At 36.5% G+C, this 25,282-nt stretch overlaps 1 protein-coding gene across 3 annotated transcripts in view; it reads left to right on the top strand.

Moving 5' to 3' along the window:
- Positions 1 to 16,730, top strand: part of WDR36 (WD repeat domain 36) — a 35,642-nt gene extending 18,912 nt beyond the window's left edge. For 2 of the 3 annotated variants that reach the window (XM_074855069.1, XM_074855070.1), the window contains 11 exons: positions 810 to 924; positions 2,162 to 2,327; positions 2,617 to 2,725; positions 3,482 to 3,561; positions 7,452 to 7,559; positions 8,657 to 8,754; positions 10,170 to 10,312; positions 10,951 to 11,067; positions 11,306 to 11,387; positions 14,206 to 14,393; positions 16,171 to 16,730. In XM_074855069.1, the coding sequence (XP_074711170.1) occupies positions 810 to 924; positions 2,162 to 2,327; positions 2,617 to 2,725; positions 3,482 to 3,561; positions 7,452 to 7,559; positions 8,657 to 8,754; positions 10,170 to 10,312; positions 10,951 to 11,067; positions 11,306 to 11,387; positions 14,206 to 14,393; positions 16,171 to 16,320 (1,356 nt within the window). In that variant the 3' untranslated portion in view covers positions 16,321 to 16,730. Of the gene's footprint in view, positions 1 to 809; positions 925 to 2,161; positions 2,328 to 2,616; positions 2,726 to 3,481; positions 3,562 to 7,451; positions 7,560 to 8,656; positions 8,755 to 10,169; positions 10,313 to 10,950; positions 11,068 to 11,305; positions 11,388 to 14,205; positions 14,394 to 16,170 lie in introns of those variants that run through there. The other variant, XR_012626964.1, reaches the window with a different exon arrangement.
- Positions 16,731 to 25,282: the final 8,552 nt, after the last annotated feature.

Raw genomic sequence — 25,282 nt, 5'->3', positions numbered from 1 at the left:
TGATGTTGAGTTGACTATATGCCTGTGATGATAAACTTAACTCTGTGAATGCAAATTACTGAAGATACTTTTGGCAATATGGAAAAATGTATTTCCAAATTGCAGACAGAATATTCCCTCTAAAATGTTTTACAACTTGAGCTGGACGCAATGAAAATCAAACACTCAATAAAAGAGAGATATAAATGTTTATTGAGGCTTACAGACTTTCAAGACAAGTAGTTACTGTGGTGTTCATGTGCTAGGCGTCATTACTACTGCCGTACCTTGTGATAAATTGTTTTCTGACCTTATGCTTAGTGGTAGACTAAGATCAGTGCAGTTGTAAATATCTGGTTTTCTTTTAACTAGTAGAGTTCTTAGGACTGTATCTTTCCAGAGACATCTAGACCATTGTTACTTTGTTTCTTACTACTTAAACTCTTGCTTTAATTTGGCATGCTTGGACTTTATCTTAGGGATTGAATTTGTGGATGTCTTGATTATATAGGTTAGTCTTTTAGGTTACAGTATTGATATTATTAGATACAACTTATGATGGATGTCACTAAGTCTGTATTTCGTTACCCTTCATAAGCATGCACTGCTGTATTGTTACTTGTTGACTATTTGCTTATTTTAAAAGCTCCCTTCTACTTTTTTGAGATAGTCTGTTGTTTGTTCTGTGCAGTTTTCTGTGAAGAAGTCTAATAAAAACATACTAGTTTCTTGTATTCACATGTTACATACCTGCTAAGAACTTTGCTAATTAGATATACACTTAAAGAAAAGTTGTTTTCATAGGTTTTGGTTTTTTTCCCCCTTGAAAGGCAGTTGACATGACCTCATGTGGGAACTTTGCTGTAATTGGGCTGTCAACTGGACGGGTAGATGTGTATAACATGCAGTCTGGCATTCACAGAGGTCTTTACGGCAAAGAAAGAGGTAAGAATTGCCACACTTTTAAAATACTGACTCTTAACAGAACAGTAACAACCTGGTGTTCTGTCATCTAGGAAATTTAACATAGCTTCTAAGTTGAATTTGGGAATCTTTTAAGTTTCTCTGATTACTCTAATTGTCTTATCTTGCACTGTAATCAGAAATAATTTGAAACCTACTGTGAAGAACAGGATCCCTGCTAGTTTTAACAACTCTGATGTTAGCATATGTTTGTTTCAATTAACACAAAACTGTCAGTTACCGAAATGGTTAGCACTAAAATGAGATCCTCTGGTCTCAGCTCTTTTTGAGATAATCACATTTCTAGTAATTGGCTTCTTGTTACAGGGTTCTATATCTGAGATAAATTTTATCATCTGTTTTGTGCTCCCTGCTTAATAATGAAATAATACTTTACATGCATGGGAAATTGAAATCGTAAGCAAGCCCAGTTCTTTGCATATGCTATTATTTTCAATTACCCAGCTGCAAACGTAGGACTTAACGTAAGTGACAGTGAATGCATACATATTTCATGTTGTGTATCCTCATGTATGTTGGCTGCTGCTTTGTAAGTCTGCAATTTATACTGCCCTTGCGATCTGAATTTTTTTGTTGTAGAAACAAGGAGAGAGTCCAGATGAATCCTTAAATCTTACTGGGTTTCTGAAAGCCACAAGAAGTGGTCTCCTGATAACATCATTGCTTGATAGTGGGATGAATTTTTTAAGTTTGGTTACTGGCCAGTAGCCCTAGGTGTAGACTAAGAAATAAAATTGATCCAAAACCAGAGGAGCTATGCCTTATCTTTACACTGCAGTGTGAAGTAGCATAGGAAACTCCCAGATGTCATGCCAGAACTGAAGCTCTAAATTTTGTTTGAAGTGGTCAGGCCCCCTGGAGAAATTCCATAAGTGATTCAAAAAATCTCTCAAATCTCACATTTAGAAAAAGTCCTCCAAACTAAAACCAGAAATAAAAGCTAGTATTTGGCTTCAGTTACTCACAACTTTTTATTGTGTTCTAGGTGCTTACTTGAAAACAATTTGGTTTCTGTACTGATCAAGAAACTTCTAATTTTTGAGCAGTCTTGTCAGGTGGCTTTAGAATTGTTTGTCACATGCTTACTGCTCATTTAGTGTAACTAGGCAAAGACATACAGAATAGTGCTTGACATTCTGCCAATTTCTATGCTATGTTTAAGTTCTGAAACACAACTTTCTTTTCCCTTGATTTGCAGCGCATGAGGGGGCCATTAGGGGGGTAGCAGTGGATGGATTAAACCAGCTGGTAATCACAGCTGGTAGTGAAGGATTAATTAAATTTTGGAAATTCAAAACTAAAGATCTCGTTTACTCCACTGAGCTTTCTTCTTCTCCAAGTGGACTTCTCCTTCACAGAGACAGGTAAGAAACTGAAGCTATTTCATGTGCATGTTGTTTTGCTGTAAGTATGTAAGTCTGGGATGGCAACCAAATATTCTAATAAAGTTTAAATTTCTGATGCTTTGAAATACAACTGACTTCTAGTTGACAAAACAAAATGACTACCAGACATTTTATTAGACTGAAGGAAAGTAATGCTGTTTATCTGAGATTATCTCAGGATAAGAGATTTTTGGAGCAGTGTTAGAATGTTTGTTTTATTTTTTGTCTCTGAGTATTCACTATCATATGTGCTAATGATTCTTGGCAGTGGTATTCTGGGAATTGCCTTTGATGACTTCAGTATTAATGCTTTGGATATAGAAACCAGGAAGATTGTCAGGACATTCTCGGGACACCATGGACGGATTAATGACATGGTAATTGTTAACTCATTTTCTGTAACAGATGACATATACAAATACCTAATTCATTTTAAAGATGGTGATTTTCTCTGTGTAAGTTACTGAGCATTACATTCAGCTGTGAATAGTAAAGTTGTAGTTCAGCTCTACAGTAGTTTTGGCCATGTTAGTTTTCAAGTGAAAATGTATAATGTTCAAATGGCCACATATTTTTAGTGTGCTTTGGGATTTTACTGTAACTTTGCAACAAGCTAATTTTGGGTTTAACAAAATAAAGCATTAGGAATAATGAAAACAATGTTGAGGAGCAAAATTGTGCAACAGTCTTAACTGCATATATGGAAAGCTGAGCCAGGTAAATAAAATGCGTAAACAGGTCTGAGATTATGCAATGCACTGATATTCCTTATTTTACATCTTGTGTAATATGCTTTGTAGTGTTCATTTTAGCTTCTGATTTAATTCTAAATGCTAGTAAGTGTTTATTTGATTTTTTTCAGTTTTGTGCTCAGTGTTTTTCATCATTTAATGTAAAGGTGAGGACCAAAATGCTTTTATTAACAGCCAGATGTATCCTGTGTCATATATTTAAAACTGTTCTGAAATAACTTCCATTTTTGTCCTTTTCTTGTTTTCAGTATGGTGGTGTCAGTTCTGTTTTATGGCCAGACCATTTCATCCTGGTGTTAGGGTGCAGTCTAATCTTGAACTGTGTAAAACAGGACCTCCTGACTTGTCAGTTGTGCCATTAAATTGACTATTTTATTTTAGACTTTCAGTCCCGATGGTCGTTGGCTAATAACTTCATCAATGGACTGTACCATTAAGACTTGGGACCTTCCCTCTGGATGGTGAGTGAGTTAAACATGGAGCAGAAATTTATTGTAATCCCTCTTCTGTCTGTTGTGGCAAAAAGCCGCCTGGCTTCAATATCTGTCACCAACCTGTACTGAGTGATATTCAAAGTTGTCCATGGTGTAACAACTCAGTACCCAGTATTTTAGTTGTGTGTGACACTAGCAATATGTGCCTTTTCCTGGGTATACAGAATAACACTGGCCTGAAGATCTGATGATGAAACTTAGAGTTTTCATGTAGTGTAAATGAGTGTGAATTTGTTCTTTGTCTGGAAGCAGCACTGTAATCTAAATGGCAAGAGATTGCTTAAGGTAAATTGCTTTGTGATATGCTGAGGTATTCGTAGAGTCATAGAATGGTTTGAGTTGGACACAACCTTCAAACATCTAGTCCAGCTCCCCTGCCACGGAGAGGGATGTCTTTCACTAGATCAGGTTGCTCAAAGTGCCCCATCCAACCTGATCTTGAATGCTTCCAGAGAGGGGGCATCCACAAGTTCTCTGGGTGACCTATTCCAGTGTCTCACCACCCTCATCATAAAAAAATTCTTCCTTATATCAGTCTAAACCCTACCTTCTTTCAGTTCAAAACCGGTGCTCCTTGTATTGTCACTACAGGCCCTGCTAAAATGTCTCTTTCAGTCTTTCAGTACTGAAAGGGGGCTTATAAGAAAGGCCACTAGAAGGTCTCCCTGGAACCTTCTGTTCTCCAGGGTAGACAACACCAACTGTCTCAGCCTTTCTGCATAGGAAACATGTTTCAGCCCTCTGATTGTTTTCCTGGATCTTTTTTAACTTCATGTCTGTCTTGTTCTGGGAGCCCCAGAGTTGGGAGCAGTACTCCAGTTGTTTTGTAAATAGAAGCTTGTTCTCTGTTCCGCTTGTTTTAGCAACACACTAAGGATTTACTTCATTTATAATTTTCATTTGTGCATGCTTGCAATTGCCAAAAATACTCCTTTATGATCCACTGTGATTAATATTCTCCCAGAATGACATTCAACCAAGAAGTACACAAGTATACATAAGAAGCTCAGGAGCCCAGAAAAAACAGGCTGAAAAGTAACTGAATTCTGCCAATGCATTCTTCTAGCAGCACGTCAGATAGATTTTTAGTAATTTAAAGTAGTGCTACGCCGTGTGCAGCTCTGATCATACCTGGGGCTGAATGGTTTCATTTGGATTGATTACTTCTTTTGAGTGATTTGGTAAATAATCTTGTACACTGTAAAAGTTTTCATTTTAATGTGAAAAGTGTGTTGAATCTCAACAATTGACCCATTCTTGCATGATGAATGACACTAGTCTAAAATGGGACAGGATGGCCAGTAACTGCCTTCTTTCCAGTATAAATGGGAGGGAAATTAACACTGTTTGAACTTTCTAACCCTCTTTCTCTTCCAAAATGGTATGCCTACAAAAAATTGCGATACTAATTATAAAACTTAAAAAATGTTACTTGTATCTTTCATTTCTTTAACAGCATAACACTTTGCAGTAAGAATCCATTAATACTCGGGGGGGAGGGGGGGAGCGGGCGGGTTAAAGTACTCTAAAAGTAGTTCGTGTTTGCATGTAACACCTAAGTAAATATTTTGCCTCTTCTGTCTAAGTAACTACAAGAAATTCTGGTCAAGCTGAAATCTAGACAGGTACATGACAAACCCTGTTTTTGAAAGTAATTAGGTCAAATTGTTCTTCCAGAATTTAAAGGAAAAGTTTTCCCATAACTGTAGGCAGAGGAGTGTATTAAAAAGGAAGAACAGTTTTTAATAAAAAGCTAGATGCTTGGTTTACTTCAACTGTGGTATGTTTGCTTATAAATAGAACCGAATTATAAACTGTACATTCTAAAGACTCAGCTTTGATATTGTCCTTATAGAAGGATAGAAAACATGTTTTTAGATGACTAAGTCTTATGTTACAAAAAATACTGACTGACTTTTAATAGATGTCATACCATTTACTTACTGAACAAATTTTTTTTTCTTACTTGGGAATGCTGCTTAACTGTCCTTACTTTAAGTATTCCTAGTGCAAGTTTTTTATGTAGGGCTTTTTTGAGAATTGGGGAAAAAATTACCAATTTATGTAGAGAAAATTACAAGCAGGAGCCTTGGCATTATGCAAATTTTTCTTTCTGCAGTGCAGCTTACATAGACAAATTAAGGAACCAGCTGACTCTTTATAGTTTGAATGGAGTACTTGAGACAGAATGGTGTGAGAAATATACTGATATTGTGAGCTCAGCAGTTTTATACTTCCAATTGTCTCACTTTTGTAGTTAGGTAGGAAGTGTAAAGGTGAATGCCTTCAGTCCCCCAGTAGGATTCATTTGGCAATTACTGTACCTTTTGTGTAAAAATTACAAGCATGTCTCTCATTGTCCTATAGTGGATTGATCCCCCCCCTGCCCCAAGTCTGTAATTTTAATTGTGATTTAAATTCTGTAAGTAGAAAAATTTAATGTTAACTTTGTTTTGCAGTTGTTCCTTACAGTTGCTTTATTTCTCAGTTACTGACAAAGATTGTGGTAGAAAGATGGATTTGAAACTAAAAACAGTATTTATGGTAAATTTTCTAGTTACTATGCAGTGTGTGCAAAATATATTAGTGTAACTGATACATGTTCTGGCATTTATGGGTTTAGTGTTTGTATATTTTATGTTGAAAGCAGGTTATATTTTATGTTGAAAGGTTAATGTACAATTAATGTATATGTTATATTTTATGTTGAAAGGTCTTTTCCAACCTAGATGATTCTGTGAATGATGTGGCTCTTGCCTGATTACTTTTTACTTGTAATGTGGTCTAAGAGCACGCAAAAGGAATAAAACATTCCGTTCAAGTTAAAAAATGGCTTTTATTTTTAACATGGTTTGTCAGATCATCACAGGAGTGCTCAGTACCCAAGAAAATACATGCCCACAAGATTCTATATTTTAAACTGCTGTGTTACATCAATATTTTCTCTATGCTTAATGAACAGAACAGGGGCGTGGCTTACCACTTCTCACTTTGCTTTGTATTTTGGTCTGTAAACAAGAACAAAGCTCTGCATTTGGTCTTTTTGTTTCTCTCAGTGAACTGTTAGTTGTCAAACTCAACTGCTTCTTACAGTTTGAAGTAACTGAAATTTATACCTCAACAAGTGACAAGCAGTGCTATGAATATGGGCTTGAGTGGAAATCTACTAGGGTGTGCATCATCCAGGATTTGCGGCATCATCCAGAAGTGAAAAGTGGCTTATTGTTAAAATAGTCACATACTACTGAATATTTTAACTTTCTTTTGATGTAGTATTTTTTCAGTTTTCTGCAATAGTGAAAGGAATGATCAAGGCATGGTATATCAGACTGAAGATCTGTTAATGTCAAACTGTGGCAGATAATCAAGTTTTGCAGTGTACAGTTCATTCTTTAGGAACATTAGGTCCTAGTGTTAACCAGGTGTATGAAGCATCTTGAGAGAGGGAGTTGACCATTAATGGCAGAGCATTAAAAGATGAGGTCAGAGCAGCACGAGTCTGATTGGAGCTATGAAATTTATGGCCACTAAAAAGGTTAGTGTTTAGGCATAAGGAGTTGAATGTGGATGAATGGTTCATCATATTTTCCACAGAATGTGGGTGTCTTAAGGAGGGAGCATAAATGTATGACCTTTAGCTGATTTTAGAGAATTTTATAGAGGTGAGTTGTTTGTTGCACAGTGCTGTTCATTGGCTAAGTTTGTGTGTCGTATTTGAATACTTCTGATACGCTAATCTGTATGCATAATTTCATTGTCTTGCTTGCATTCAGTCGTATTTGTGCTGTAATTCAGACACGCATAGATAAACAAGTTCATCTTGCTGAGAATTTCTCTCTTGTGTTTTCTCACCTTAGCCTCATAGATTGTTTTTTGGTAGACTCTGCAGCTGTGAGCCTTACTATGTCTCCTACAGGAGATTTTCTAGCTTCAACACACGTGGATGATCTTGGAATTTATTTGTGGTAAGTATGTAATATATCTATTTCTACACAGAATTTCAGATGGGGAAGAATTCTTTTAATGACCTTTATTGCAAATAGAGAATTGTTCTGCCAAGTATTGTCTCCATGGTTTTGTCTTCTCTGGTTCTAATTAAGACAGGTATTCTGTATTGTGATTCGTAGATCTTGACATCTCTTGCAGTTAAGATACATATTCTGGTAATTAAATGATCTCTCTTTTCTGAATGTTTCTAAAAAATTCTTGTTCTGTAATTTTTAGTTTTTCTTTAATTCTTAGTATATTTTTTTTATCACTCTTGAAATGTCAATGGTCATGTAGTTTTACTTTCTGAAGGGCTTTTCTTCTTGTCCTGATATACAATGTTCTTTGAGACTTCTGAGTAGAATTTGGAGGCTGCAGTTATTTCTGTTTATTAATGATAGATCAGCACAGATGTAAAATATGTTTTAGTTCTATTTCCTCCTGATACACCTTTCAGGTTACATTTGTTGCCTGTAGTTTTGCACAAGGGGTGTTCAATTGTTAGACTTTTCGATGCTTAAGTAAAAGTGCTTCATTGTGAATAATGACAAGTGTTTTTACCTAGCCCTGGTTTATATTGACAGAAAAAATAATATACCACAATAAATTGTGTGTATATTCCAAACAGTATTACTCTGAAATTCTGTGAAAACAGGATGAATCATTTATATTTGCATAATGTTAATTATTAAGTACATGTGATGTTAAGTACATGTAAATATTAAGTACAAAGCAAGCTTTTTAGATAGACAATTTTACAATTTCAAGTAAATACAGTAACTGATAATGGTTGAAGTAATCATACCGCTGTATGTGTTAAAAGTTCTTATATGTATGTATTAAATATTCTTGGCAATAATACTTGGGCATAACTTTTATATTTCAGACTTTCAGATTATGTATATCACTATGTTCCATTTCTTGTTTATCTACTAGATGAAGGAAATTAATCTGGAATAGAACCTGGTGAATTGCCATAATGTAGCAGTATTAGACTGCAGTAAAAATTAAGTCTAAAATACTTGTTTTCATTCACCTGAAAATTGTGTTTAAAAAGTCTGTCGTTATTTTTCAGGTCAAATCGTTCTCTGTATTCACTTGTCTCTTTACGGCCCCTTCCAGCAGATTATGAACCGTCTGTGGTGACATGCCCTAGCACCTGCCCGATGCAAGGTAATCTTCAGATGAAAGAGTATTATTTTCAGTTTGGCATTATATTTAAAATAGAATATGGTTTGCTTCCTCAATAAAAACTCAATTGTGTCTTAGTATTCTTTGTCTGAACTGTTCCTATTGCTTCTACCATTTTTGGCATACTTACTCACATGTTAATATTATTTACTAAAATCTAGTCATGTCCACATCTTCAAGGAGATTTTGTAGGTAATAAAAACATCTGTGCTGTTTGCTGGCTTTCTTTAATCCCAGGCTTGTGTAAATACCTTCCGTTTTGACACCTGTGAGGCCAGTTTGAAATTAATGTTACTGTTTGGTGGAGGGAAGGGGATTGTTCTTTGTTCTACTTCCCTCCAACTTTTTTGTCTGCCTGTATGCCATGGTAGTTTCACTGTTGTGTATTGTCTTGTTGGCAAGAGAATTGGTTTCAGCTGACCTGTGATGTACCTGTGCTAGAAAGGCCTAAATAGCATTTTTGATACATTTAATAGAAGTAGTTGTTCTTCTGAAGGCCTCTAGATGGAGGTCTTGTCTACCCAAGTTTATCAGTGTCTACATTTAGATCTCCATCTGGAGGAGAAACACACCTAGCTATTGACCAAGTAAAAGAGAAAGGCACATACTTGATGATGGCTTTATTAGGCACATAATTATTTTTAGGGAGACAGGATTTCATCCCAAAAGTTTGAATATTTTAATCCTATAAACTGATTCTGGCTGAACATTTTAATTCACTTTCTGTCTTCAGCAAATGTAAAGTTCCTGTTTAGATATTTAGAGCTTTTAATGGTTTACATTTCGTTGTTGTTTTAGGCTTTTCTACCACAGTCATGGTTTCAGCCATGTAGTATTTTGCAAAAAGGAAGAGAAAGTAGAGGTGTTTGGTCAAGACCACATAGGATATCTAGAGAAAACCTAAAGACAGACTGCATAGCTTTTGTTGTGTGATGCTGTCCTTTAATGTTGATATTTTCTTCATTTTTATGTGCCACTTCAGTCATACCTATGAACAGGTTGCAAAGATTTTACACATTTATAACTCAGAACTAAAATTGCTGTGTATATATTTTAAAAGTTAATAAAATTTTAGAAGTAATCCATTGTTCTTCCTTTAGGACTTCTATAAATTGCTTTTATATCATCCACCTAAGCGGATAAATCTCTGTAGTCTTCAAAATCTTGCTAATATCCAATTCTGCATTTTAGCTATAATTGTTCACAATTTAAATTTAATATTTCATAGGGTTAATAAGGATTGCTTCAATAGCTTTTCAGCTATGTGTTATGCTAGCACCCATATATACAGCTGTTATGTATGTTTTTCAAAAATTGCAAAATAAATAATCATGTTCTTTTGATTTTTAAAAAAGTAAGTGTGAAGTATGTACATAAAAGATATGTGTTCTTGAAAGATGTGGATGTGGCAGGAGATGAAGAAACATGTGATGAAATGATAGAATATGTCTCACCTGAGCAACTGGGAGAGCAGCTGGTGACCCTTTCCTCATTACCAGAATCAAGGTGGAAAAATCTCCTCAGTCTTGATATTATCAAGGTAAAGATAGTAGGCACACCATTTCTTATCCACTGTAGTATTTGGATTGTATTTTTTAAGAAGGAGGTAAAATAAGGGCTATTTCTCCTGTAATGTAAAATAGACAGATGTCTTAACCATTCTCCTGGATGATCAAGAAATCTTGAGAAGGAGGAACTTTTTCATAACTTTTGCCATTACTATTTCTGAAATGTGCAAAATAGCTTCTGAAGGCAGGTATTTCCATATCAATGCAGATAATAAGTGTCTGTAAAGCTGTTGTATGTAATCCTTCCAAATCACTGTCGGACATCCCCATAACCACAGAAAGAGGGAATGCGCAAAAAATGGTAGTATACAGCCAGATATATTTGTCTTTGTTCTATGAGCTGCATTCACCTAATCACAAAATTTGATTATTTTTCAAGGTTTAGCAGTAGACAGCTATATGGTGGTTTTCACAATTTCTGGGATTTGGGAGAGGGCCTGTTTTTCTTCTAAAAAGTAGCTTCATATTTAGTGGTAAAATATTTTACTATGTAATTAGTTATCAGTTGGTCCTTACCGTTTTAATAGTATTTTAAAAATAGAACTCTTGACAAAAATTCCCCTTTGTTCTTAATATGATGATGATTTTAATTCAAATATCTAATTAACAGAAAAAAAATAAACCAAGAGAGCCACCAAAAGTTCCCAAGTCAGCCCCTTTCTTCATCCCAACAGTTCCTGGTCTTATACCCCGATACATTGCTCCAGAGGAAGGAAATGATACACAGGTAAAAACAAGAATCAATATAACAGTGTTTATTTTGTATATTTTAAAAGAAAATTCTTAAATGCTTTTTAGTGCTGAGTGACATCTTGCTAAAGACTTTAAAGTACCAGTTCTAACACATTAATGCTTGCTTTCTTTCTTGAAGTCTTTTATTCTGTCAGAAGGAAAAAAAATCTAATTGAGATGTAAAAAATATGTTTCCGTATTCATGTACACTCTCTTATACTTCCATGGTCTAGTCAAAGGTAGTAAACCTTGGAGTACTGGCACAGAAATCTGATTTCTACATTCAACTTGAAGAAGCCCTGAGCACTAATGAATGTAAGTTAACAAGACATTTCACCGAAAATGTAGATGCTAATAATGTTTTTGTATATACATGTGATTTCTAATGCCAGAATTGTAACTTGTGCAAGTAAAAAAATATGCATAGTACAGTAACAAAGGCAAAGAAAATGACCTGTTATGTATAAAGCTGTCTGATACATAGATAGCCAATCTAGATCAGAGATCCCTTGGTACTCCATCTTGCCTGCAGCATGGAGCTCAGTTCTGACTAAAACCCATAGAGAGAAGGTAATGTTCTTAAGATTGTTAGGCTTTTTTGGAGATTGTGATGATTCACCCAGAAAAGATGCTAGGTTAGGAAAGGAATGATCCTGTAAGGAATAGTCTGGTGATTCATTGAAACATTAAAAACATAATTTGTCTAGCAAATTCTATTTTCAAGGGCTACTTCACTAAACATTCAGCAAACTTAGAGCTTTAATTCATTGCTTTATAATTTAAAGCCTAAGAATAAATAATTGATGTAAAAATAAGCTGTTGTATTTCTTTTAACATTCAATTAATTTTGAAATTTATTCAATGAAATTGCCTGTGGAACGTGCCTGCTGTTTTCCCTGTTTAATTTGTGCTACTAGAGAATCACTGAAATTTAGATTTTTGGAAATGATTGCTAATATAGCTGGCTTGGAAATGTGAATGGAGGATCACTGGTAGCTTGTCCACAAAGCAGTTCTGCTGGGAGCTTTTTCTACCCCTTCTTAAACTCTTTTGAGATTCAGCTTACTCAACTGCACTTAAAACATTTTGTGTGCAGAACTTTATCACGATGAAGGTGTGGGTTTTATGCTGTGTTTTTAGTATTTCAATTGATAGTATTCATAGAATGATAGAATGGTTTGGGTTGGAAGGGACCTTAAAGATCATCTAGTTTCAAACCCCCTGCCATGGGCAGGGACACCTTCCACTAGATCAAGTTGCTCAAAGCCCCTTCCAACCTGGCCTTCAACACTTCCAGGGAAGGGGCATACACAACCTCTCTGGGCAACCTGTTCCAGTGTCTCACCAGCCTCACAGTAAAAAATTTCTTCCTTATAGCTAATCTAAATCTACCCTCTTCCAGTTTAAAATGGTTACCCTTCATCCTATCGCTACACTCCCTGATAAAGAGTCCCTCCCCATCTTTCCTGTAGCCCCCTTTAAGTACTGGAAGGCTGCTATAAGGTCTCCTTGGAGCCTTCTCTTCTCCAGGCTGAAAAACCCCAACTCTCTCAGCTTGTCCTCATAAGGGAGGTGCTCCAGCCCCCTGATCATCTTTGTGGTCTCCTCTGGACCTGCTTGAGCAGGACCATGTCCTTATGTTGCGGGCCCCAGAGCTGGACACAGTACTGCAGGTGAGGTCTCATGAGAGCAGAGTATAAGGGGAGAATAACCTCCCTCGACCTGCTGGCCACACTTCTCTTGATGCAGTCCAGGATATGGTTGGCTTTCTGGGCTGCAAGCGCGTGTTGCTGGGTCATGTTGAGCTTCTTGTCAATTCTGTTGTGCTGCTGCAGAGCTGCTCGGAGAAGAGTGAAACAGCAGATAAATACTTAGAAACCTAACCAAGCACCTACAGGCTGGCTATACTGGGAGCAAGTGCACTCCTTGATGCATTGCAGTAGCAGTCCTGTGGGCCTCCCTCCTGACTCAGGACACTGCTGATGTGTAACACATCTCTGTGCTTTCTATTTTACAAGCATCTCTTGTAAAGGTGACTAGGCTATGCAAAGAAATAGTATACTAGAAACCATCCTAGCTTACCACTGGGATGGAGACAGGGTTTTGTACCTCAGATCAGGACTGTGGAACATAGATTGAGCTGGGCACCTTCTCCGTGTTGTATGTGTACCAACTTCATAGTATGCTTGGTTTTTTAATATCACAGCACAAAAATGAGTTAATGCATCTGTTTAGTACTGTTAGTATCACAATTACTTTAAAACTAGCTCATGATTTTCATCAAATACAGAGAATCAAACATAGATGGAAACAGATTTATACCACCTAAGGTATCTTAGCTAATGCCTGATACCATTAGTTACCATGTTATAAGAGTTGCCCTTCTTAACAAAAGCAATGTTAATTAGAAGTAATTTTTAAAAAGTTCTTATCAGCAGCTGTGTTTGCAACCATATGTATTTTTATTTCTGCATTTTTAAAGCAAGTGGATGGAATTCTCAAAGATCAGGTAGGATTGTAGAAATCCAGAGGAAGGACATTTATAAGGAGGAGGAAAGAGTTTGTAAATTGCATGTATTTCCCCCAGCCCACCACCCTGAAATCCCAGGAAAAGCAGGAGGAATTCACTTAACAAAAGTAATAATTACCTTAGAGGCACCAGATGATCCTCTATTTAGCTCAATGTCAATAAGAGTAAACACTGTAAAGATTTGTAGTAAAAGTAGTACCCTGTGTCTTCAAACTGTTACTGGAAATATATCTTGGAAGTCCCAGGTATATATGTTCTTTCTACCAAGAGATATAAAATGACAATGTTATGTGGTTAATAAGAAATTTTGTTCAGCTTAAAAGACAGAAATGGGGAAAAAAATTATAGAAATACAAAGATGTTACTTGTATTTTTCAAGGTTAACTTACAAATAAAATATAACTGTCTTATTAGAGATGTACTTCTCTGTAGTATGCGATGGGACAGTAAGTTAAAGGCAGGGTGGCATTTTGTGGAAAACAAAAAAGTAAGGAAACATATAATCACTGCTTATGAATTTTGGAATCAATCTGTTCACATGAAGGATTTGTAAGATTTTCTGCAAATGTTACTGATAATGTATCTATCAATGCTTTAACACAGATACAGCTCCACTTAGGTTACTGAAAAGTTTGGGACCATCTAATATTGAGATAGAACTAAGGGGTTTAGCCCCTGAAGGTGGTGGATCAATGGAGGTGATGCTAAGCTTTTTGAGAATGATTGAGATGATGCTGCACAAGAAGTACAACTTCGAACTTGCTCAAGCATACCTTGCACTATTTTTAAAGGTAACAATTTTCTTATAAAATTGTATGTTAGTCCTGTTTAAAATGATGGTTGTCCAGTAAAAGGATGTAAAATATGTGCTTGAAAGAATTATCTTAACTGATTTTTTTTGGGGGGTGGTTTTAAATGACTACATGTATTGGATAATTTGACAACTCATATGGTCACAGTCAAGAAAAACACAAAAACCACATATTGTGAAGAGGATCATGCCAGACAGGTTTTACTTCTAGTATTCGTAACTTAGAACTGTTTATTTTTTTTAACATGCCTGACTTCTTACTGGTTGTTAATTGCTAAGCGAAGATATGCTGTGTCTTAAGTAAGAAAAGAATTCAGTGCACAGTGTTTGGGCAAGTAAAATAGGCATTTTGTTGGACTTAACACTAGACATTGCAAGCCTGACTTATACTTTCCATCTTAGTAGGCTGTCTTTCTTGTGTTACCTCTTAAGCATCACAGAGCTAGTGAAATTATTCCCAGGTGTGTGGAAGTTAGAAAGTTACTGTGATAAAATATAGTTACTCTCGGAGAGAAGGTGGTTCTGCAGAAGATTGAAACCCTTCTGATGTACAAATGGGTGCCAGGATACTCTGATTTATGAAACTGTGGGAAAGCAACTAATTACAGTTGACTCGGAAAAAGTTGTTATAAACATTCAGACACATATAATACTGTTTATTTAACTGCATATTTCTTAACAGCAATATTGCAGGAATTGGTTTTAAAGATAGAGTGTAATGCTGGACAAATATGACTTGCTCTTTTGCTTTTGTTAGTGTTAAATAGAATCATGGGACAGCTTCCATCAGAACAAGTAGTGCAGACGAATAGGAGTAGATCTGAAGAGTGAAACACTTAGGATAGAGGTCTTGATACTCATTCACCAGTGGCTTTTTATCATGTCTTTATCATTAGTCTGGGTTTTATCAGTCTGGTCCCATGGACTGGATATGATTAATAGTTGCAATATTAGATGTTAGAATTCATCTTTCTGCTTAGCTTCATACAAAAGAAATGTAGCTCTTGCAGAGCAGATTAGAGACAGCTAGGTAATTTGCCTGAAAAATGTACTCTTGATCTGAACTGCAGCAGAATAATACAAGCTCACCCTGTGACACATGAACACTGATACCTTTTTTTGTAGGTTACAAGTAAAACAGCTCTGAGGTTAGCAAGACTTGTAGATTTAAGTTGTAGTCAGGAAAATAACCATTACATCCATTAAGTGGTAATAATGTTTTTCTTCTCTGCAAGATTGAGAGATTTCTTTTCTTTATGCATTACCACTGTTACTGTTTATTACGTAGAGAGCCATCATCTCCCTGTATCAGTATAGAGTGTCCTGGCATCATTATTCTTGCTCTATGTAACATGGATAATTAAAATAATAGTCCTGATTGACTTCAGAGCATCTGTTTAGCCTTTCTAACCCAAAGAGGAATTTGTGAGGCAGGTTGGAAAGAGGAGAAAGTTACCCTCTAGAGAAGTGCGTGATTAGGATAGATTCAGCAGCAGTGGCAGAAGATCTAGTAAAGCAATAACATATTTAAGACATTTTGCTGCCTTATCCCATCTAATATGTAAGTGGGAGTAAAATGACTTGTAAAAGATCAGCAAAAAGAGGTGGCATTAAATGAAGGGAATTAATTGAAGGAAAAGAGTCCTTCCATTACTTGAGACATTTCTGAAAGCAAAGCATTGGAATTGAATGAGGAAACTAATTTTAAAAATTTTTTAATTATTCATATTTGTTTCACTAACTATTTTCATTTTCAGTTACATCTTAAGGTTCTCTCGTCAGAGCCAAACCTATTGGAAGAAGTATCCAGATTGTCAATGCAACTCGAGGAAACTTGGATTCATTTGCGGACTCTCTTCAGTCAGAGTCTGTGTGTGTTAACATATGTGAAAAGTGCTTTGCTGTAAAAAAGGGTTTTGTCTGCCTAAAATTCCCTTGGAATAATAGTAGAATTTATTACTAAAAATACTGGATTCCAAGAATTATGCTGGGACTTCTGATGCTGTATTTTATACATCTGTGTATGGCAAAGTATTTTAGAACGTGCATAACTGAGTGTTCAGTTGGAGCAAAAATTAATATGCACAGCTTAAATATTCATGTTGTTTTAGTTTGTGCTGTTGGTGAACAAACAGTTGAATGGCTATAGGTAATGAAGCTAGTTAGTTACCTTATACTTTCCTGACTGAAAATGTAAATCAGAATGAAGAAATTACTTGGGGGAAAAAAAAAAAGTGGAAATGTTAATTTCTGTGCAGAAGACCAAAACCTATATTATGCTTAATAAACAGTTATTGTTGATGCAAAAATTAAAAAAGTGTGCAAATGAATATAAAAATTGCATTCCTCTGCATTCAGAGCACTTTTCCTACAAAGTTTTCTTCTCACTTTGGCAAGCTGTGTTCACTATTTTGCCTCAGGCACCTATTTCAGAAGGTAAAGATTTCTAGCTGCATTACAAATTATGGAACTTGAAAAAAAACTTAAACCAAAAAAGCCCCACCTGTTTTTTATAACAGGGTTTCTTGCTCTAATTTTGGAGTCTCAATTTCTTACCAAAATTAGTACTATTTTGTGAAGGAGATAAAGGTTACCAGAATAAAAGCTTTGAGTTGTGGGGAATTTTTAATTGAATCAGGTGTTATTTTTATGAATTGATATTTAGGTTTCACATAATAAGGTTTGGACAGAGTTTAGGAACTCTTGAATCAGATTACCTTTAAAACTTAAACTTTCTGTTTGAGAGTACTGCTTCACACAGCAGAAGAATCTCCTGAACAAGGTCTTTGCTTTATTTCACATGCTCCAGCTACAGACACAGTCTAACAGAGCAACTAATACAAATGTATGCAATTTTGGTGAGAAAACTTGAAAGATGGGTTCATTGCATTTGGCAGAAGACTGAAACAGTACGTGGGTTTGTTGTTCGATATACGTGATACTTTTTTTTAAATCCCATTACTTATGCAGCTGTTTTTAATTGTGTATCCAGGGACAGATTATCTGCAAACATGTACATGCAGTGTAGAGTATGGAATACTGCCTGAAACAAGCAACAATTCCACATGTATCATGAGATCAGCATCCTGTTGGCTGCTCCAATCTGCAATAAAAGTCGTCAGGGTTATCAAAGGAGTGCAGAGGTGATGGGAAGTCAGCTTTTACAGCTTCTCTGTTGTTCTGGCTGTTTTTTATCCATAACTTTGGCTCATGTTAAATCTTGAAGAGAGCAGATACTATGACAGTTTACAGACTGGTATTCTAGCCAATTAGGACTGAGAATGTGGAGTCCATGGGAATGATGTACACCTGAGGTTTTTTTTATGAAGTTCACTACTGAAATTCAAGAAAATCCTTTGTACCATAGAATGACTATCTGGTGATACGGTTCTCAAGAACCCGTTAATCCCAATTTCTTGAATGGATCTGAAGCAGGCCCAAATCCCTCAAACTTCAGTGTAATAGATAATAAACCTCTGAGCATATAGCTACAGTAAAATCTAAGTTAGAAGATCTTAAAGAACCATTTTTTGAACCAAGAGATTAGAATATTAAAAGATTAGTAAGTCAGTAGTTACAGACCTGCCTCAGTAAGAAGGAACAGTAGATAAAGAACTTTCCTCTTGGATCAGAGTAAGGGTCTGTCAAGCCTAGTGTCCTGTCTTCAGGTGGAGCACGAAACAGATGCAAAGGGTCTAGCAAGAAGGTCATATATAAAGTGATCCTTTTTCAAGCACATCTCACCAGCTTTCATCAGACAGCTAATTTAGATGCTTCATGACCCAGCTGTATTCTAACAGTTGTGTTTAATATTCTGTGACAGACCTGTTTGTTCTCTGTGAGTTCATCTAATCTCTTTTAGAACCCATTTATCCTTCACAACATCCTGTAGTAATGGGACCTACAATTAAATAATAAGGGAGATAATGCATTTCTGTTTGTATACTCCAGACCTATTTCCTAATGTATGCCCCTCCTTGAATGTGAGAAATAATAATTGTACTCTAGTTTTCATGCTTCACTGTGTGTTAAAATGACTGATGTGCTGGCTCTGTGAGGGTTAGAGTATGCCAGTGTTAAGGGTCATCCCCCTGATGGATACTTTGGTGATTGGCAGTTACCTGAAATTACCCACAGAATAAATCAGAAAAAGGGAGAATAAAATAATGTGTTTATAGAAACATCACTCAGTTGCTATGTTTGTAAAGGGTATGGAAATAAAAAGAAACTTGCCTCCTTAAATTAGGTCCAGAGGATTCCTTCATCCTATGTTAGCCTGTAGCCAAGTTTCTAGTTGCCTTACAGATACATAACTGAAGGTCTAGCACTTACTGTCTCTTGAGTTTCCCCATGTTGGTCTCAGAATAAGACATGAATTTAGCAACTCATCCCATCCATTAGCACCCCAAACTCCTTGAGAGTTGTTCAGATTTACATGTCTCAGAAGGATTTTGTAAACTTATAAACTTGTAAACTTATCCCACTAAAAAGGTGGTATGACATTCCTCTCTTAAAACCAGTGATGTTCCCTACTGCTTTGGAATTGTTAACATCTCTTTGGCATGGCTGGATCTGAAAAGTCATCAGCCTGTTGTAAAGCAACATGTGTCTTCTGTCAGGTGGGGCAAAGTTCAAAGCCCAAGTAAATGTGTTCCCAGAGTGTGCCAGGTTACATTTTCTATTGAACGTAAGGTGTGATCGCACAGGGTTGTGCAGTTGGTTGTTGTTCACATTTGAGATTAACCTTTGTAGTTGCCTGTTGTTTGGGGTCGATGAAAGGGTGAGGGATGACTGCCCAATTCTCTCTGAAGAATTCCATTTCAACAAGATCAGGATAAATGTAAGTTATTTCAGCAGGGTTTGCATCTGTTTAATTGAGATGGTTTATCCATGGTGCTAGAATAAACAGCATCATCTGTACAGAAATCCCTGCAGCTCCCTTCATGTTTATGGCTGAGGATGACATCCTACTGCTGCATATGAAATGCACTTGATAAGAACTTGATGCGTTTTTTTCCTTCAGACTTCACAGGCAAAGCCTGCTTCCATTTTCTGTGTGTACCAGCATGCTTTCTGAAGGAGAGAAGCTGCCAACAACTTGGGAGCAATGGTTTAGAGTGCAGTGCTTTTGCAGTCATCTTATAACCATGGGACTGCACGGGACTTATGCCCAAATGCTGTTCAATATAATAGCATTGCCTGTCTATAAGAAAGCATTGTGATCGAGGAGATCCCTGACAACTGGATTGAGACTGTATTGCCCATTTTTAAAAGTGAAGTGGAGGATCCAGGGAACTATTGGTTGATCAAATTTATCTCAGTCTCCAAAACAACCATGGAGCATGTGCTGCATGTGCTTTTGGAATCCATCTCCAGTACACAAAGGGCAAGATGATGAACAAACAGCAGAGTCATAAGGGTAAATCATGTGTGACCAAGCTGGTTGCCTTCTAGGATGAAATGACTAATTAGGTGGACAAAGGATAAAATTCGATGCAAGTATAACAGTATGTAATTATTTAATAGTCTGTTATTAAATATTGAAAATTGCTACCATTAAAGTCAACAAGCATGCTGTCAGTTAAGATTTTACACATTTTGGTGCTTGTTCATTGTATTCTGTGTGCCATGTACCTTTTATACTGTGATACTGGGTCTGCAGTGTAGAGGTGTGAATTACTTTTGCCGTAATCCAGTATAATTGGCGTGACTGAAATTAATTTAGTCACATTCTAATTATGCCTAATACATTATTATTTTGTTAAATATCCCATAGCAAAGAAGCTTAATAAATTAGATGCAGCAATGTTGAATAATGCTACTGGCATTTGAGAGATTGGCAATGAGGCGTAGAAGAATAGACTGCCAAATGAGTTGAAAGTATTTCAAGTGAATGTCTGATAAGAAAAATTATTCTAAAATTGGTGGCTTCCACAACACATTTGACTGTTTTACAAGTTCTTGCCTTTTGTCCCTGGAGGTTTCGTTCTCGTTTATCACCATCGTATTGTGTCCCCTGCTGCAGCTATAGATATTTTGTTCTTTTTATAATAGCTTCTATAGCCTGACTTTTATAACTATTTGGTAACACAATTTGTGCTTGAGCAAAGACCCTCTTCCTAGGGTACAAGGCTCTTAGCCTGGGAACAGTGAGAGGTCCAAGAAACACTGTTAAGAGAGACAGTAAAAGTATGTAGTCAGCTGAGAAAGAGACACAAATTGCTGTTCTCTCAGGGCAAAGGTAGTGTCTAGAAGTGTATCTCTGGAGCAAAGACTGCTGCTTAAGCTTGGAGACAGTAGGAATCTCAAAATAGTAAAATAAACAGACTGGGATGTATCTTTACAGGAGCTGGAGGCTTACTGCAATTATATCTTACTTTAGCAAGGAAAACACCTGAGGTGGTGTAAAGAACCTGTGCAGTCAGAAGTAAGAAAGATTGTCAGTCCTTAGGAAGCGGATGGACCCCAGTACAGCAGTACTGGGCCCGGGAGAGGATGTCTCTGGTGATGCTGTCCTCTTTGCAGCATCTCCCCCAATAATGAAGATATCAGAGCAGATACCTGAATACCAGAGCAGGAGTTACAACAAAAAAACTGCTTGAAAGAGAGGAACACAGAGCGTCTTTTTACACAGGAGAAATTGGAGAGCGGTAAAGTACATAGCAGTGATCCTGCAGGGAAATAAGGATCTCATTGCTGAGAGCCCATAGTGGGTAGAGATGGGCATCCACATGTTCCTTCTCTTTCCTTCCTAGCAGTGGGATCATTGTGGCCATGCTGTAGAAGCCCTCTTTCTCCTTTACAGCAAGGTGACCGGATCTTGCCTTTATGCCTTAGTCCAAAAGTGGCCCCAGATGGCTAATAAACATTGAGGATATCATATGTGTGATAGTATGCAAGTTGCAAGATGTCTCCTGGCCTTCCTCAGGGTACCAGACAGCAATGATTTCCTCATGAACAGAAGAGCCAAAGCTGGAATTCAGCCTCTCAGAGAACTGTAGATAGTTTTCTATTTGAATTGGAATTTGTGCCTGTGTATTGTGATTGCCAGTGTCCAGATCTTAAAGGGCAACAGAAAGAAATGATGTAGTGGGCAAATACAGAGGTATTGCCAAAGCATTTACTTGATAAAATTATGTGGCAAATGTACTGATTTGTCCCCAGCATAAACCTATTAGTGAGATACACTGAATGTTTCTAAGGGTTGTCAAGACCTGAACAGATTTGTCTTTACAAAGGTAAGATGTATTTTTTCATGAAAATATCTGTTTCTGTGAGTTTGGAAAATTTGTTAACCTACTTTAAAAGTATTTAATTAATCTACTTTGTAAAGAAAGAAAATACTGAAATTGTCAAAATGAAAGAAAAAATCAGTGAAGTATTAGAGGTAAAATAATGAAGTAAACTTTAATCCTAAGGTATAATGATACGGAAAGCAGTATGTGCTAATGAAAGTTTGACAGTGTTAGATTCTCTGCTCCATGCCTATGAGAATATTTCTTAACTGAGCCTAGTGCCTGGCAGTTAAAGAATAAATCTTGATTATAGTATACATGTATAAAACAGGCTATTTCAACATGACTGAGGTGGTGCTGTTCTTCTGGCACATAACATTTCCTTTCACACTGAAAGGAGAGGCTTTGAAAGATCTCATAAATTTTTTCAAGCAGAACCATAGCACAGCTCAGATACTCATTCCTCAGCTTATTTATAATCTTGATATGTTGAAGGAGGAAATCCTGGAGCCCCATATCATTACAGATGTTACCCATAATCTTAAAGTAACCCACCTTTATCACCCCAGCTCCACTTACTGACAGCCCTAAGTGAACTGTCAATTAAAATGACAAATTCCTGTTGATCAGAGATACCTACAGTGAATCTCTAGCCACTGACAAGGAACAGGCTTCTATGCTATTAGACAGCCTGCTGTAGTAACAGGAAAAAAAAAAAAAAAAAAAAAGAATTATAATAAGCCATAAATGAATTTTCTACTGTCTTTCCATAATAAAATAGTATGTTAATTTGAAAGGGATTGGGCTAAAAGTTTAAATAAGAGAGACTTTTGCAAAGCTTATGAAGACAAGATTACTAAATAAAGCCCTTGAATCTTAATTAATCAGGATAGAGAACCACAATCAGAAAAGCTAAGTAACTGTTTTATTGCATTGGAGAATATTAAATGTAATAATCCATTGCTTTTAAATAGAAAAGGACAACTGACAGTTTTGAATGATATTCCAATCCCTGTTGTTCTGTTGAAATGAGTCGACATGCCACAGGCATGTGGCAAAATGTGAGAGGCAAAAATGCCTCTCACAAATATTAATCTAACTAGTTATTGGGAATATGTATAGATAGCAACAGACAAATGAAAACAGATTTTAAATCTAATAGAATATAAAACTCTGTGCTGGAGAATTGTATAATTTTCTTCCTTTTCCAATCAGCTTTTACTTTTTTTGGCCAAAAGAAACTCTAAAGATCTTCTCAGCTGTATCATCCTCCCCAAATCAGAAAAGCAAAGGTTTACTAGCATTAATTGATGACCTTCCCCATTATTTCTGCCAAACACCTCTCCATTTCTGTGGAACTGTCCTTGCAGTATTCACCCCACTGCTTCCATGTATCATCTACAGAAATTTCAATAGCTGAATAAAACATTGTGGACACATCTGGTCAATTCAGCATTTTCTCATTTATGTTCCATATTTGTAAACAAGACTCTTTACATTGCTTATGCTTTTCCCCTGTAATTAAAAGGTAGCATGTCTTACTAAAATGATAGTATTGTTCCTCAGATTGTACTAAGATAAAGGAAAAATCTTATTTGTTCCATTAATCTCTTTAATTTCTACTCTAGTATTCAAACTGTAATAATTATCCTTTGTTACAATCTGCTTCTATTCCTTTTAGAAACTAACTTGAAAGGCAAGTGCTTCTTTTCCCATTGTTATTTCGTTAGCAACCACGTTCTGAAGAGCTAATTCTCAGTATAAGTAGCACCTGCCATTTTACAATGTTGGTAGTAATTTCCACTTGCTCAATGGGAGGTCCTTTCATCCAAAGACTTAAAGTGCTTGGCTTGGATAAATTTAGCTTGACAGCAACCCATGAATATAGGTGTTATCAGAACTGTGTGATGTGTAGGGAAATGGACCATGTAGCACAGCACTGTGTAGAAATACCTGTAGAGGTTGGGTTCCCAGTTGTGGCTTCCAGGCCTAGTTTGGTGCTAGCTTGCTATCTCTTGGTTTTATTCATCATGCAGTCTTGATACATCTGTTGTTGCTGAATGTCCTCTAATAAGTCAGCAGAATGACCAAAAGCAGTACAGAGGAACTCCAGCTCTTGGCTCCTTGTCCTACCACTCAGTATTAGTCCTGTCTTGAGGAAGTTGCGGGTGGAGGAAGAGGAGAGATGAAAATCAAGATTTCTGTATTCATGGTAAGCTAGACAAGAGCAAGCTGCCTCTTTTAGTTTCCATGTTGCAAGCTATGGTTTTGAGATCTGACCAACTGTGGTGTTATGAAGATCGCTGCTCAAGCATTTTACCTAGGAGTTCCTAATATCTAAACTTTTCTTGCCCATCTCAGGCAAAAGCCTTCAGTGCTTGCCTGTATTAACTCCAAACAGCACTTCTAGGTTTATAGGGAAAATAGAGTGATATATCACCGTTATGCAAAATAAGTTACCTACCCAGTCAAGTGCTTACAGCCTTATGCTACTTCAACTCAAGCCAATTTCTTTCTAGCAAGAATATTAAATGGTCAAGTCTGACTCCTAGTAAGACCAGTTCATATTCACAGAGGAATAGACAGCAACCTCTGGGTCTGATTCTATCCAGAAATGCAATGAATGAGGAATTGCTCTGTGAATTCAAACCATTTCAGTCATGTGAGTCATGGTGTTGTCATGTGAGTTCTGACAAATGTAGTTATAATGTTGTTAAAAACTGTCCTCTCTTTCTCATTTTCCCCTACAAAGACTACCATATGGGTAGCCAAAGTGATAGTAAAGAATGTGTTGCTGTCCCTCAGCCATTTCACGCTTTTTACATATCATGAAAGGAAATTTACATTTAAATGATGGGGAAAAAGAGCTGAAGATGAAGTGCAGCTATGCATTTACTTCCCTTCCTGTTCTATGGGGCCATGACTATTTGCTTTAGAGCCCAAAAATCATATCCCTGAAGTTCATATAATGAAAGGTTGTAAATGTACATGGAGGAGCAACAAAGAGGCGATACGCTTTTTTCATATGCCTGGCTTTCTAGTGTGCTTGGTTTTCAGGATATTCATGATATGTGGATCTAGTAGTGTCATCCATTATTAAAGTGGCCTAACATTTCCCCTAAGTTTCTGGTTTTAGTTGCATATAACTTCAATCACACATGTACCGCATTGCATCAGAAAGTCCATGTCAGAGTTCTTTGCAACTCTTAGGCCATACTGAGGCATCATATGGAGTTCCAGACTTGGTGAGCTTCAGGATATATACATAAACAATTAGTAACTAACTAATTAACTGTGCAAATGCCTGTCTTATGAATCAAACCCATCAGTCTTCAGAAGTGCACACAGATTTTCTTGGCCACAGTTTTTCTCTGTTCTAATGAACAGAAAAGTTATTTAGGAAAATAACCTATAGGAAAAATCACTTCAGTAAGATCATATTTCTATCTGACCTGCTGTCTAAGTTTTGCTTTATGCTGAGATAACAAATGTGAAACTTCTATGTAACAATAGTAATGGCTCTGTTAGCTGACAGAAGTGGCCAAAAGCAGATGCCAAGGAAAAGTGAAACAGAGCAAGCATATCTCATACTTCCTCTGAAATACTTTCTCAGCTTTTACCAATGTCCTGGTTT

Source organism: Strix uralensis, chromosome Z (assembly GCF_047716275.1).
Source record: "Strix uralensis isolate ZFMK-TIS-50842 chromosome Z, bStrUra1, whole genome shotgun sequence".
NCBI classification, from domain to species: domain Eukaryota; kingdom Metazoa; phylum Chordata; class Aves; order Strigiformes; family Strigidae; genus Strix; species Strix uralensis.
The sequence above is the reverse complement of the archived record's forward strand: the minus strand, read 5'-3'. Positions and strand labels throughout refer to the sequence as shown.